General features: G+C 30.3%; 1 protein-coding gene and 1 long non-coding RNA gene across 2 annotated transcripts; both read left to right on the top strand.

Annotated features, from left to right (window-relative positions):
• Positions 1 to 3939: 3939 nt before the first annotated feature.
• LOC100243369 (annexin D3) lies at positions 3940 to 9018 on the top strand. Its single transcript, XM_059736064.1, has 5 exons — positions 3940 to 6538; positions 6897 to 7124; positions 7852 to 8064; positions 8156 to 8245; positions 8667 to 9018. Exons 1-5 carry the CDS (start codon positions 6377 to 6379, stop codon positions 8871 to 8873), a joined length of 900 nt encoding a protein of 299 aa, XP_059592047.1. The 5' UTR covers positions 3940 to 6376; the 3' UTR covers positions 8874 to 9018.
• A 5295-nt stretch (positions 9019 to 14313) lies between these two features.
• On the top strand, positions 14314 to 16607 carry LOC109121984 (uncharacterized). The gene is made up of 3 exons (XR_002029310.2): positions 14314 to 14390; positions 15250 to 15509; positions 16387 to 16607. It is a non-coding gene; the product is annotated as an uncharacterized LOC109121984 (long non-coding RNA).

Genomic DNA, 16607 nt, shown 5'->3' with positions numbered 1-16607 from the left:
AAATGATTTTAATAATATTTTTGACAATATGTTGCATAAGTATAGAAATATTTTAATATTAATAAATTATCAAAAAGAACATATAATTTAATTACAAAAAGTAAATATTATAATAAATCCAAAACTTTTCAATGTATAAATATTTATATTGTTAAAAAAACTAAAATAATCATTTTTATAATTACAAGAAAATTATGGAAAATATATATTTTTAAATGGATTAATAAATAAACATCAATCATAATATAACAATTCTTTTAACGAAAAAATGAAACAAATTATTTGATTATATATTAAATTAAAAATAATAAATTTTTATTACAAAATGATGGGTGAGTCGCTACTTAAGATTCAAAAGTTTTCTTAAATTGTATTTGTTTAAAATTAAAACAGTCAAATATTAATTCTTACCCTGATGTATTCCTATGTGGAGTGGAGAGTTGGGTTATAAAATATGGTTAAAATTATACCTTTTATGATGCCCGGATAATGTCCAATTATAAGCATATGCGAGTTTCTTTCCTTTTGTGAGGTAAATGCCTAAAAGCATTAATTTCCAATATATATTTGCAATGTACATATTATTCACTTTATAAACTTGCCCATTTAGAATGGAGAGTACTTTGGAGTAGAGTTCAACGATTTTGAACGAGAGTGACAAAAGCCTTCGATTGTAGAGTCTCCACTCGGACGGAGAGGGAAGGAGGAAGAGAAAAATGAAAGGGAAATGGAGGGTATTGGAAAACATTTGGGGGTATTTCATGAATATTTGTAAGTTTTTAAAGTGATTTTTTTAAAAATCATTTCCTAAGTGCTTCTCTAAAAATCACTTCAGGTATTTTTCTAAATTTTTTGAAGTTTTTTTTTTAAATATTGTCAAATACCTATTTTTTACCTTAAAAATGCTTTTAAATATTTTTAGGACTAGAAACACTTTTAAGAAGCATTATCAAATGGGGTTTTAATTATTTTTTACATAAAAGTTTAAGACATATTTGGATGTATAGTATTGTTGGACACCTTAAGAGCTATGTGAAGATATAGTGTCTAATATTAAAAGCTTCAAAAAGCATCCATCCCTAAAATTCGAAACCCTTTTTATGATCTCCTCATTTTTTAAGCTCTTAAATTTATAAAAAAAAAGTGGTAAAAATAGTATATCTTCATTTCTAATATTATCGGAGATGATAATTTGTTTTTTATTATTCTAAGATTATAATTTTTAGGGAAAAAAATTACTAGAGTTATGAAAAGATTAATGTTATGTTTGGTTCCCAAAAAATTTGAGGGAAAATGTAAGGGAAAGAAAATACAAAGGAAAGGTGGAAGGAAAGAAAAAATGAAGGAAAATAAAAAATAGATTAAAAGTCGATAAATTATTTTTTTTGTTACTTCAAACTCATTTTATTAACTCATCAATATAAAGATTAAATAATTTAAAAATACATAAGTTTTTACTTAGTTTTAATTATATTTTATATTTTTCATAATACAACAAAACATGAAAAAATAATTTTTCTTTACATTTTTTTCTTTCCTTAGTATTTTTCGGGAATCAAACATAACATAAGAAAAAAGAAATGAAAGAAGAAGTGGGATGATGATCCGAATTAATTTGTAAAAGAATTTCAATCTTTTTCACATAAGTACTTTTATCTTTAAAAAACCTATAATTCTAATGGATATATAGAAAGTTTATCCTTGAAAAATCATAATTCTAATGGATATATAGAAAGTTTGGTAGATGCAAATATAATTTCTCTTTTAACACTTCGAAACAATCCAATAAATTGGTGTTTGGTGCTAGCCTACTAAGCCTTGAGGCCCAAAAGAGAGCGGGCTTGAACAGTGAAGGGATACTGCCCAGCCTGTGTAATTACATGGTCATACTATTTGGGTCAGCCTAGTCTTGAGATCTATGGGCCATCTTGGTTTGGGCTCACTAAGGAAGCTCTTAGGCAAGCTCAACATGCTTGATGCACTTCTCTTCTTGGAATAAGCCCAGAGTTGGGACGACCCAATCTTTGACTAAAGCCCACGTAAGAGCATCTAGGCTTTAGGCAATTACATTTAGGGTTACTCAGTGCACTAATACATGTGGCAATTTTGACACAGCCTAACATGAGTGATAAAAGACATAAATTTTAGTGGCTTCGGGTCACACATAATCATGTTTTGGTTGTAATCATATCAACTCATATAACTCATTCAATCAGTCATGTTTATGATTTGTTTTTGAGAAAAGACATTTATGATTTGTTTAACCCAATTTATTAATTTTAAATATTTAAAATTCTAAAAATTTAAAATACCTTTTAATTATGAACAATATCATATAGTTAAAAAAATTTAAAGAACTAAAGTATAATTATATTAAAGATTAAAAATATTTTTATAATTTAATAAATAAATAAATTTATAAATAGTATATAATTAAAATTTTAATTTAATTTTTATGTTATAAATGTATTATAACTTAAAATAAATAATTAAATTAATTAAAAGTTAAAAAATTCAACTTAAAAGTTAAGAACAACTAAAAAATATATTTTAAATTAATATTCTTATAAAATTAAAATTTTAAAAAGGCTAATTAAAATACAATCATATTAATGAGTTTAATGAATTAAAATTATATTAATCAGTTTAACGGGTTAGAATCATGTTAATAGCTAGGTTTCATAAGAATGAGTCTCACCCATTTACTTTGAAATTCTCCCATAACATGCAGTACAATTTGATTTGGAAAAAAAATAAAATAAAATCAAACATATCATTGTATGACAAGAGTATTATTTTCCTTGCAAAAATTATGCTCATATACTTTGAATGTCTTCTAAGTGGCACTATCTCTCTTCCATTTGATGTCTTAAATTTGGAAGTCAACATTCTCAATTAATACGTCAAAGAGAGATTGACAAGCTTTTCCAGGCTTTGTGCATGTGATCCCGATGAGCAAGCTATATGATTGTCGACCCATGCATGGTCATAGCTTCTCAGTATGTCAAATGAGCATCCCTTTCCCAAGTATGCGTGGTCCATTGCACCAAAGCATTCTAACCATGACAAAACTCAAATCTACCACAAAATTGCATTGACATCTTGTCACATCCTAATATGAATGTCATTTTTTTTTGAGAAAAGTTGTGCAGTTCTCTCACTAAAGAAGTATAAATACTCTGAATCCCATTTTCCAAATATCATTTTCATTCATTTCTCATCAACTTCAAATCCTATCAAAGCAAATTAAAGGGGTTTCAATATCTAAAAATAATAATTAATATAGGAATTAAATTAACTATGATTGGGTTGAGAACTTTCTCTTTGTTGTTGCTTATGATGAAAGCTATTAGAGAATTGCAAAATGAGGGGAATGAGGAGATCTGTGACATGCCAAAACCTAGAGGTGGGCACTTGTAAGAATCTTCCTTGCATAAGCGTTGTGAGTAGAGAGGGTGTGGGGGCCATTTTGAGAGAAAATAGAGGGAAACTCTATTGAAATTTTCCTAGTCCAACATTGTTTTAACATTTAAGTTCAATTAAACTTTGGTTATTAATTTCCTTTTTTAGAGGATGTTTGGTAAATCAATTTGGTGAATTAATATGAATTAATGATTTAATGACTTAATTTAAGTCATTAAGTATATTTGGTAAAATAACTTAATATCAAAATTTAAATTAAAAAATAATTTTAAGTATTAATTCAAAATAATAATTTATTTTTAATCTCAAATCTCTTTTATAACATTTGTCCATATTTACTAAGAGTATATTTTACAATTATGGCCCTATATTTATAACTCATTTTTTATAGTAAATATTTTTATAGTTAATTTATATATCTACAATATTTTAAATATGAATGTTTAATAAATAAATTTATTATTTAAAATTAGGAAAAATATAAATATTAATTAAAATTAATAAGGGTAAATATGTCAATTTGATGATTTAGAATCAATTTTAAATTAACTTTATCAAACAACCTTAATATTTAATGTAAAAAATAAGTGATAAGTTTTAAATTAATAATTTATGAATAATTTAACTTAAAGTCAACTTAAGTCATTATTAAGTAATAAGTATTAAGTTTTTACCAAATACCCACTTACTAAGTTACTTCAATTAAAAGATATTGGAGTCATCATAATTTGTCTTCTTTGGTTCTTGGAATCTAGTAAAAGAATGAGAGAAATAATGGGAGATGATGCATTAGGTAAGAATAAGCATTGTATTATTGCTTATTTTATCATTCTTTGGAGTTTTCTAAGCATTCTCATCAATTTTGAATAATTTTCGTCTCACCAATATTTGTGTAAAAATATCCATTGATATTTATGATATATCTGTAAAATCCAAATACCAATATATCTATATTTATCAATATTTTAAACATTGGGTCTTACTCACTAGTGGAAAAAATGTATATCACTCCTATATATGGAACAAAGGAACTTACCATATACAAAAGTAGCTCACTAATATTTTATAAGAATATATTATCTCATGACAATGATTAACGGAGTGAATGTAGCATTAAATCAACACCAATACTAATAATTGAGAAAGGATTTAGAAAAGAAATATGGATTGTACTATTGCGTACGGAAGGAGTACTTTTATTTTAAGTCATTTCATCAAATGAAAATTAATCTTAATCAATAAGATTTATAATGATCTTGTGGGAAGCGTGAACAAAATTACTTCTCAATGTAATCTAGTTACTTTTCAATTAGATTTAATTATTTTCTTGATTGATCTAATTTAAAGGAAAAAAATTACTTCTTCCAACTCAAAATTTCATTTAGATATATTCTTTTTTCTAGTACTGAAATCTCAAAAGAAGTAATATATATAATAATGATTCTTGTTCACTAAAGGAGTGTGACGTTTGGAATTTATTCAAATATGACTTGTAAGTGGGTCTAGAAAAAGAATAAAGTTACAAAATTATAAAATTGAAAAGGAAGGAACAAAAATTTTACGCACCTAGGTTGTCAGAATAAAGACTTGTAAAATTACCATAAACATTGCTTTAGATGTTCTCTTATGGGTCCCTAAAAAGGGTTTTTTTTTTCTAAAGCTAAATTAAATATTCCCTTCCAACCCAATGAAGGGAAAAGGAAAATGGAATTATCTTGTCCTCATTGCACTTTTATAATATCCATTCACCTTTTTTTTTTTTATAAAGTTGGTGATATAAACTGTTATTTGATGGTTATAAATACTAGATCTTGAAATAGCTTGTGAAATGAGTCTAATACACTTGGAAAGAATCCTCTAGAAGCACTTTCTTAATTATATAGTATAGGTTTTTCATAAAAAATTAATTACAACATAGTTAAAGTGCCTATTCTCATATCTTATTCCGCAAAATTTTGTTATATTTTGAACATTACTACTTTTCTAGAGAATCTCACATCAACACTAAAAGGTGTTTGATTATTAACATTATAAAATCTTTTATATTTGTAATTGAAGTGTTTTATACATCCAAGTGAATATGGTATGGAACCTCTAAGCTACTGAAAGGTAGAGTACCTCCGCTAATAAGGCTCAATCAATGTTAGCAGCTAGCCAATGTGGGACATTGGACTTTTGTTTGTCCTATGTCAAAAATCCTTAGTAAATTGTTTATGCCCATGTTTATGTTTCAATTGCTGATGCCCAATCTCGCTTTGAAACCAAATGATGCGAGACCATATACACTCCCTAAAGCCTAAGCTAATAGGAAGTAAAGGTAGCTCCACATAACAGGTCCAACCAACATTAATCAGTTGATGTTGGAAATAGAAAAATGAGGTTCTAATGCAATGAAAAAGGCAAATAAGCCAAATGAAATAACCATTCTAGTAAGTAGTAACACCTAACATATTTCTTTCTTCTCACAAATTTTAAAATCCAAGTGAAACTACTGAATTGCTCCTCTGATAGTGTAAAATTTCTCTTTATAATACAAAGAGTATATATACACTATACTCCTTAAAGATCCACTTGAAAGAATTGGTAGAGAGTAGCATTGCATTATACATTAATATTTGACCTTCTAGTATTTCCCATGAAAAAGACGAGGGAAAAAGTGTTGACACAAATGCTTCTTTCCTAAAGGTGACTCAATAGCATATTTTCTATATAAAGTTGAGTATGTTTCTAGCTTTCCCAAAGCAAAAACATGAGAATGGCTTCACTTAGACTGCCTGATTCAATTCCTTCTCCAGCCCAAGATAGTGAGAGACTTAATCTAGCTTTACAAGGTCTTTCTTCTTTTTCTTTTCTTCTGCCTTCATTTATCTGTTCAGTTTTTCGATGCATATAGACCAACATAATGTAATGATTGTATGAAGTTCAAATCCTCTTGGTTACTTTTTTATTGGTTATGTGGATATGGGTAGGGAGAGGAGTGGATGAACAAGTGATAGTATGGATATTGGGACACAGGAATGCAATCCAAAGGAAGCAGATCAAAGACACTTACCAACAGCTTTATAAAGAGTCCATCATCCATCGTCTTCAATCTAAACTATCTAGTGGGCTCAAGGTACTTTGTGTTCATACCTTAGCCCCAATTTTATGGAGGATGTTTGATTTTGGTTATATACATGAGCTATATGAATGGCAATTAATGGTTCTAATTACATGTCTAATCAATAGTTTGAATGGAGCTGGTAAGATAATATGGTAGATTTATGACTATCATTCTAATAGAATGAAATGCTCTTAAAAATAGATTGTTTTCTTTCCCTCTGACAAATCTTATTGTCCTTTGGATCTCCAGATTGGTACAACTTATCAATAATTATGGACCTATAAATGGTTCAAATTTTTACATAGTTCTTTGTCATGTATGAATTGATGAATGTGTTATTCATAACTATATAATAAATGTTTGATAACAGACAGCAATGATCTTGTGGATGAATGAAGCCCCCGAAAGGGATGCGATATTGGCAAACAAGGCCTTGAAAAGGAAGAGGAAGAAAATAAATCAGTTGCAGGTATTGGTAGAGATAGCATGTGCATCATCCCCGGACCATCTAATGGCAGTGAGGCAGGCCTACTGCTCTTTATACGAATGCTCTCTGGAAGAAGACATCACATCCAACATCTCAACTTCTCTCCAAAAGGTGATATATCATGTTAGACTATTAATTAATTTGAGTCAATAATATTATATCAAACTAATTTAAGTTACAACTTTTACAGTATCATTTCACTATGATTACTTGTCGTTAATATTGGGCTTACCATTTCAAATTCAGGACTTTTCATCAATAGAAAAGCATGTCAAAATAAGCTTAATCCTAATACATAGGCGGTATGCATATGATACTAAGACCATTATGTGTGCTATTTATGTGATTTCCCACGTATGAAAAAGTTCCCAATGCTAATTGAAATTTTCTTAATGGTATAAATGTGTTTTAAAGCTCCAATAACTTATTAAACCCAGAGCAAACAATATATATATGGGAGCATGTTACAGACTAATATCAAAGGTGACTCTTAATCTTGGTATGTGAATTTGTTTGTCTAACTCTACAAGGGATGTCCATTTATTTTGCTTCACAAACTCGTGCAAATGACATAATAAGGACACTGTGTTTGCCAAGGTGGTAAGGTGATTATAATACCACACATCCAACGTAGGAAATTTTTTTAGACATTATATATATAATAGATTCCTTTTAGTGTAGACACGTTTTAAAACCATGTGTATTCATTAAGTACAAAGTGGATACTATTTATATAAGAGGAAATGGGTTGGTATAATTTATATATACCATTGTTATAATCTTCTAGCATTATACGTTTTCACTCCCTAGATTGACTTGTATTGTGGGTGATGCACAGCTTCTAGTGGGTCTAGTGAGCTCGTACAGGCATGATAGAGAATTGGTGGACTTTAATCTTGCAAAATCTGAGGCAGATAAGATACATGAAGCCATTGAAAAGAATCAATTAGATCATGATGATGTTGTGTGGATATTGACAACAAGGAATTTCTTTCAACTTAGAGCAACTTTTGTGTGCTACAAGCAAAGTTACGAAGTTGCTATTGATCAGGTTTGACTTCTAGACAATCAATAGGTAGATTAATTCCTTTCTTTTTATTTTTTTTTAATGCTAAAAATTAATTTTTATAAATTTTTGACAGGCCATTAATAGCAGTGGAAATGGTGATTTGGGCTCTATATTGCGAGGAGTAATTTTGTGCATTGTTTCCCCAGAGAAACATTTTGCTGAGGTGATGGAAAAATAGTTAAGGGAAAAGAAGAAAAACTTTGGACCTTAGAACTTTGGATCTTACCTTTGAAGTTGTATTGGTTCTTGAAAAAAAATAGAAATCCAAGGTTGTTAGTCTTGTTCCAAACTATTGTTAGGTTAAAATTTTTTCTCTTCTCTTCCCCTTTTTTGTCTCAACAAACCAAACACAACAAGATTAATGTGGTTTTGCCATTTGTGAGTCAATTCAAGTGTGCACATAAGCAACTTCTAAACGTTTGTTGAAGTTGCTTTAATGCATGCCATTGGATGTTCAAGGAGGTCTTAAACTATTCCAATGGAAGACTTTCTTCTTCCATGAAAGTTCGTATTTCTTTTATTAAAGCTTAATATGTAAGCTTCTCATGAGCATTATCTTTCTCTATTGCATGATCCATCATTAGGTCATTAAAGCCTCCACTGTTGGGTACTGGACTAAAGATGAAGATTCATTGACAAGAGCAATTGTGACTCGGGCTGAAATTGATATGACGAAGATCAAAGGAGAGTACTTCAAAATGAACAACACCAATCTCGATGATGTAGTTAGACGTGATACATCAGGGGTTTACAAAAGCTTCTTGATGGCCTTAATTGGAGCAAAAATTTGATTCTCTCGACCAAGTGTCTGCTGTTGTTCTAAATCATGGAAAACTAGCTTTATTTGGGATATATTTCCTTATTTCCCCATTGTAGCCCGCAAAAGTTGAATTATAAGAACCTTTCGAATGTTTATCTTAAAAGTTTGACCGTAAACCCAAGTATATATATAGTCTTAATCAGCTAATCAAACTAATTAAGCAGCCATTTCCAACTTTCAAACCCTTTTGGACCATGAAATAGAATAATTAATTTACTCTTTTGATGTTGATTTTAGTCAATCCATATTTGTCATTCACTTTTCCTTATGAGAGGGTTCGATCCTTGATATCCTCCACTTCAATTCATTCTTTTTTAATTAAAGCTCTTTTGGTCTCATCAACTTGAATGATCTCTTTGCCCTTACAAATGGTCTAAAAAATCTAAAACTCATTCAAAAGTCAAGCCCTTCACATGGCAGGTGGTAAATAGAAGGTTAATACAAAAGAATTGCAATAGAAGAGGAGACTTTACAAGAACCACAACTCAGAGTGATGCGTTACATATAAGAAGAGAAGGGAATTAATGGATCATCTGTCTACATTGCTCAATGCAGTATTGACATTATGGCATTGAATGTTGAAACTTATAGAGATTGATTGAGTTCCAATTAGAAGTGTGGTGGAGATGCTAACTACTTTTGATCAATTCTTTGGAAGCTTTCCTAGATGTATAAAGTTATTTGGTGCGTTGCTAGTACTATCTTATTATGGACTAAAAAGAAATATAATTAGAAAAGTTTTTATGATAGACTAAGCACTTTTAAGTCATTGTGGAATTTATTTTATTTTTCTTCATCCTTTTGGTCGACAACTTGTGTGATATTTGAGCGAACTCCTTTGTGCATACCATGAATCATGTTGGAACACTAGTACTAACCCTCTTGAAATATGTTGGAGAAGAACTAGCCATTGAGTAAGAGACTTTAGCTTTATTGGAATGCTAAACAATAGTAAAAGTTGAGGACCTCTCTAATCTTCTAGTAGAGGAAGATTCGAGGATAGTAATATCTTTAATAAAGAAGAAAAAAGAGTTCTATGAAAGTTATATGAGAGGTCTTCCTAAGTCTTTGATATTACCTTAGAGATGCAATGCTTCTTTTATCGGATTTTTTACTTAGTTAATCAAGTGGCGTAATCATTGATAGAGTGGTAAACAAAATATTTGATCTCTTTTTTGAGAATATTCTACTTCTAGGAGGAATTGATGGTTGTAATATATTTCTTGCTTTTAATAAAGTGTTACAAGATTATTACAATGGGGAAGACATTTTCATGGTTCTTTATCTAATTAATAATTAAATGTTTTTCTTTTTGATAAAAGAAATCTTCCAACCACCAAAATATAACATCTAGAGGTCTATATTCTTAATCTTTCAATAAGTGAAATTCATTTTCATTTTATGATCTTGAACCCTATATCTATTTATATGATATAAAGATTTTATTTATAGTTAAATGAATCATGGCCAAAAATATAATGTAACTATATGAAGCAGTTTTGCGATTTCATTTTTTAATGTTATGTTGGATATCTTGATTATTGGTATATGTATGTAATGGAATGTGACAACAAATTTTATTGAATTTTGGTGAACCAAAGTCCTTAATTTCTTTTAAAATATTTTTAAAAAATCAATGTTATCACCTTGTATTATAACAAGTGGCTTTAACTTTTATAAAAAAAATTTCATGGTCAATACTATGGTTTTGATTCTTAATTAACTTCAAGTGGGACTGCCCACACTTGCCCTCGACATAGATATTAAGTTCACAAAAACCGAAGATTACACCAAATTTTAAGAAATGTATGTTGTATAAAATGTAACAATATTGATTTTTTAGAAATTGAAAATTAATTTTAGCCAAATACTAAAATAAAATTTCATCCAAACCAAGGGATCTTCTCACCCGGTGCTATCACAAGACTTCTTAATTAGAATCAAAGGTATTCCAAGCAAATGCACCTTGGTCGGTCTAATCTCGCTTCAATAACATTAATCCAAAATCATAAAATTTTTATTTTCATTTTGTATACAAAAAAATTTAACGTAGTTTAATTCCCATATTTTATTTTCCTTCAACCAATCAATTCAATTTGTTGATATTTTCATGAAGTTCCTAGAAATTTATTTTAGGTTGTGGAATATAGTTCGTATTGAATTCATTCTCCAATACAAGACCATGTTAATGATAAATTGTTGATTTTATTTTGGTACCATATAGATAAAGTCTTACCACATGAAAATTGTTTTTTTCTTTTAAATAATGAAAATTATCTTTAGGTGTCATATTACTTTAATTAAATTACTTAATTATTTTAGAGTTTTTATAATTCAATTACGACTATAATCATTTCTTATTTTTTTTTTCTTCCCTTAGTTCTTAGTATTTTCTTTGAAAATGATTGTCCAATTATATTTCCTAGGACATATTGCTTCCAAGTGGAATTATAGGCTAAACATTGGTCAAGTATTCATAACTAAACTATTTAAAAAAAATTTATCATTAAAGCACTATGGAGCAATTGTAGAAAGACCTAATTAATCCTAATGAGGGTTCCATGGTCCTTCCAAGCGTTCATATTCACTTTTTCAAAGTTAGAAGACCTAAGCTCTCTTTTCTTGGGTTAGAAGAAAGAGCATTTATCCTAATGTCTATATTTATTCCATTATTAACTCGTTTTCTTAGGAACTAAGTAACTCTATACCTCCTACATATAGCTTTAGTAATGATAAAAAGAAAAAGGAATAAAGTGCATGTGAAAGTAGCTATAATACCTTTCAAATGGCAACTAATTTTATTTTACTTTATTTTTAAAAATTATAAATTTGAAAGTGTGTAAATTAAATAACAGCTTCATGCACCTAGATTTATGATACCCGTTTTGATTTACATAACATTCTTTGGGACCCTTAAAGATTTTCTAAGCCAAAGGAAAAGTGGAAACAATCTTCCCATAATTCTTTCATATATATATATATATATATATTCATTTTATTATGGAACATCAACCTACCTCAAATCCCTAGGTTGCTTGAAAGACTTCTTTAATGCCATCACACTATACACATCTATTTTAAGAATCATGATTTAGTTTACCCATTTTTTTTTGCTTAAGAGTGGTATTATTGCACCCCAATAATTCCTATGATGCTCACATGACCTTTAATTGTGATACCACTTGTACATATGTTTCAGCCACGCCAAGGTTGTCAAAAACTTCCATCTCCGATTGAGAACGAGATTTAATAGGATCAATTTCCTCGGAGGGGTTAGAAGTCTCCTTAGGCCTCTACACCTTATTCATTGTATTTTTCTTTGAAGGTTTTACATACTTCATAGAGCCTTTGTACCAAAATGACACCTAAGAGGCTAACTTGACTGAAGACTTCCTTTTCGTCTCAGAGCAAATTCGATGATATGCAAGGAATAAGTTTCGACAACTTGGTGGGAGTGAGGACTTTGTTGCATCATTAGATAACTCTTCCGCGCTCGGTACCTTCTCATCATAAAAAGATCCATTGATGGGTAGTCTCAAAGAGAGATGGAAACCTCTCCAATGGAAGTATGCAAGGTATTAGTGGTAGGACACCAACGTTCGCAAAAGACCCTAATCATAGAGGCATGAGAATCATAGATGAATAGGGATACAAAAATAGTTTCATAAAGCTTACATCCTTTAAGAAATGGTCCATGCCGACCTAATACCTCCTCAACCCATTCCCAATATCCTTTGGTAAAGAAATATTCCCCAAGTACTTTGAATGAGCTTTCTCATTTGGCTTCTCCATCATAAACACGAGAACCCAACAATCCAAATTCATCATGAACTTCAGTAGTAGTTGGGTGAGAGGACTTCAGCAGCAGAATATCATAAACAAGTTTAACCTTATTAAATTTTGAATTGCTGATATTTGTAAGTTTGTAAGATGCAACTCGAGACCAGGAAGAAATGTGTTATGGGTCCTTTGTCACTGACACTGACAAAGATTGAAGGTCAATAAGTGACTTATGCATTGACAAGGTAGTCCCTTCCTCAAAATCTTCACTATCATGCTCAAGAATGGTCACGGTCTTCTCCTTGAAGCATTTGAAGAACATCATCCTACACACTAAAAATAAGAAGGTAGAAAACGAGATGAATAAAATATGGGTCTAAGTTTTTAGATGCCACTATGCATTCAAGTCAAGCCAATTTTCATAAGTGAAGATAGCACATAAGTGCCGAAAATACAACACCGCGTAGCATCAGGGCTATAACTTGTTTACATAGATACTAAGTATTATTCCGGTTTTAATTAAATATCAAAACTTGAACACCACTATGCATTCAAGTAAAGCCAATTTGCATGAGTGAAGACTTTAGCACATAAGTGTTAAAAAAATATAACACTGCGTAGCATAGGGCTATAACTTGTTTGCATAGATACTAAATATTATTTTAGTTTTAATTAAATGTTAAAATTTGAACACTACTATGCATTCAAGTCAAGCCAATTTGCATGGGTGAAGACTTTAACACATAAGTGCCGAAAATATAACACCGTTTCACGTCAGGGCTACGACTTAATTACACGAGGGTCAAATTTTAAATATTCATTTTTTTGATGAATATTTAATTTTATTAAAAATTCCCCTTCAAATATTAAGGTAGTTTTAAAATTAATTAATTAATTAATTAAATTACCTAAAATCAAATTCGTCTTTGCGAATAATGAAGGCCGACACACATTCAAAAAAGGTAAGTCTTTTTCTTTCTTTAAAAAAAAAAATACACGTTTCAACATATATATATATTAAAAAAAAAAAATCTCCATTCACTTTTAAGGGGATCACATGAATGGCTTTACATATATATATATATATATATATATATATATAAAACTTACAAGTTTAAATAGGTGAAGATTTCTCGTGGTTAATTCAAGTAGGGTTTCTCTAAAAAAGTTTAAGTCAAGTTTCTCAACTATTGTCCCCTTTATATATAAAAAAAAAACGTATATAGGGACAACAAATTGGAAGATGACTGAAAGTGTAAAGCAAGAAGAAAAATGAATTAGAAGAGGATTCAAAGTGTAAAGTATAAAACGAAGTGAAGTTTGAAAAAAAAAAAAAAGTGGAAAAGAAATATTTTTTTGAAAAAAATAGGAAACTTCCTATTAAAATATTTATTTGAAAAAAAAAATTTACTTCAATACTCACCCCATCCACATGACAATGCAGGTACATAATGCGTCTTGAAGTTGGAACATTTGTAAATATAAAAAAAATTAATGGATTAAATTACCACTAATTTGATTTTCAAAATGAATAAATTTAAAAAATATATATATATATATATCCTCTTATGATAAGTTTCCTTAATCTTCAACTATAAAAAGGATAATAATAATACTGGTCATTGGGGAAGGGGCTAAAGTGAAACATTCTTACATTCAAAGCCAGTCTTTGAGTGCTGCTCATATCAAGTGGACTTCAGTTCAGCAGGTGAATTACTTTTCTTAGCTTAGCTAGTTGTTGAACTTGTTATTCAAAGTTGATTTTTGATCTGTTTGATTGAGAAAGCTAGGCATTTGAGTTTAATGTACATGTTAATGACACACAAAGTAGTAATTTCAGTTTAACTTAAGGCAATTGATAAAACAGAGATGATGTGGGTATATCATGAGATTTTATTGATTTCAGTCTACACTTCATTCACAAAACCATTTTTGATATATGGTCCACTCTGATTTCTGCCAATATGAGCCCTTTTTTTCCCTAAAATTTATTAGATTTTCTTTTACTGGTTGAGTTGCAAATTCTTATCATTGGACAAATCCTGGTTATTTAGCAACCCAGTATGAGGCTATACTGTCACAGGATCACGTCCTATTATTTGTTGACCTTATAGTGTTATTTTAATATATCTCGTGTTTATTTATCAAAAAAATAAATAAATTGGCAAAATAGCATTTTCAGCATGAAGCTTCTTCAATCGTGCTTGAGTATTATTCCTCTAGAAGAATAAGTTATATTTTAGGAACTTCAACAACAGACCTTACCATGGAATGTTTCTACGAGATTAGCATAATAACTACTTCCTGCCCTATTTTTCACTAATGGTTTGAACTTTACTATGCTTTCTTTATAAAAACAGTATTTACTTGTCTATATTATTATGTTTAATTTTTTTTTGCCTTACAAAACTGGAATTTCAGCTTTACAACAGTTGCAATACCAATGTCCCTCGATCTTAATGTTTACTGCCTATTCAGCAATATCCTGATTAAGGCATAATGAGTATCTCCAGCACCATTAGATTTCTAAATGATTAGATTTATAAATCTGGGTTAATCATTTGCAGGGATCTTCTGGTTCCTATGAGCTTATAGAGGTAAGTACTGGTGGAAAATTGAGCAGGCATAATGTCAACATCCAGCAAGTCGGCCCAGATACAGTAACAGAGTTGTCAGCTTTTCACTTGTCTGTTGGTGACCCAACACAAGATCTACATACTAGACTAGTCCTGGACCATCCACGAGGGTACTTCCGGCAACTTCATAAGTGCATTGTGGCTCATTCACTAGGACAAGCTGTATTTGATGGGAATATAAAGGTCAACAGGTAATCCTGTTTCATTTCATCATTTTTGGTTGTTATGGTATACTATAACTTTTTGGCTCACTCCTATGCGTGAATATCCATCATCTTGATGTGTTATTAAGTTGATGATCATTTTGATTTTGTTTTCACGCATACATGTGTATTGATCTTTCATATCGACTTAGCTTACTTATATACTTCTTTATGTACTTTGCGCTTCTATTTTTTTCTTGGCACTTATTAATATTTATATATTTCATGTTGCTGTATCCACCCATTATTTCATCTTGTGGTAGATGAGATTTTGCCTGTTGCCTCTAAGCACATTTGATGTCTGTTCAGGCCTGTAATAAATGGAATTCCCCTGGTTGAAAATGCAGTCAAGTTATTCAAGTCATAGTTTTGCTTAGTTAACTACCTACCAAGGTGTAGCTAAGCAATAGTGTCGTCTGGAAATGAACTTGAGGTCCTGAGTATATTTAAGTACTGTAGGGTAGAGGGGTGGGCTCATATCACCTGGGATTATGCTTCACCTGCAGCTAGAATAAATGCTTTCTGTCAGGGTGGATTCTTTGTTATAATAATAAATAAATAATGAATAAATTTTTTGCTTAGTTAGCTGTTTCAGGAGACATTTAAAACATCTCTGAACTCAATAGGCCCTCGAAAAGAGTAGTTTGTCTGTTCCCCCTGCACCATAGTTGAGCTAATTGAGTAAAACGACTCACTTGAAATTTCTTTTAGTCTGAACACTAAACTTTGAAGATGCACACATAATGCTATTCATATCCTGTGCTTACCTATATTGTTCAATGGTCACCAATAGCTTAAGGGCAGTCTAAAGGATGTTTCAAATTGTTTCTGACTTGTTTTTATTACATCTGCTTCCATCATGCAGATACGCACAGCAGACAGATGCAGGACAACTGACAAGAAGCCTTCTTCTTGAGCCTCGGGCAACTGTAAATGTCAAACCCAACCTCCAAATCATTGCTGATGATGTCAAGTGTTCCCATGGAGCTGCAATTAGTGACCTGGAAGAAAACCAACTTTTCTACTTCTTGGCGCGTGGTATTGATTTAGAGACTGCTAGAAAGACTCTCATCTTCTCCTTCGGAG

Source organism: Vitis vinifera, chromosome 3 (assembly GCF_030704535.1).
Source record: "Vitis vinifera cultivar Pinot Noir 40024 chromosome 3, ASM3070453v1".
Lineage (NCBI taxonomy): Eukaryota > Viridiplantae > Streptophyta > Magnoliopsida > Vitales > Vitaceae > Vitis > Vitis vinifera.
The sequence above is the reverse complement of the archived record's forward strand: the minus strand, read 5'-3'. Positions and strand labels throughout refer to the sequence as shown.

Bases quoted from the DNA above. Each gene is read 5' to 3' on its own strand.
- LOC100243369 (XM_059736064.1), top strand. From the start codon at position 6,377: ATGTGGATATGGGTAGGGAGAGGAGTGGATGAACAAGTGATAGTATGG. The intron at 8,065-8,155 runs GTTTGACTTCTA...AATTTTTGACAG, and splicing joins ACGAAGTTGCTATTGATCAG to GCCATTAATAGCAGTGGAAA. The intron at 8,246-8,666 runs GTGATGGAAAAA...ATCCATCATTAG, and splicing joins CAGAGAAACATTTTGCTGAG to GTCATTAAAGCCTCCACTGT.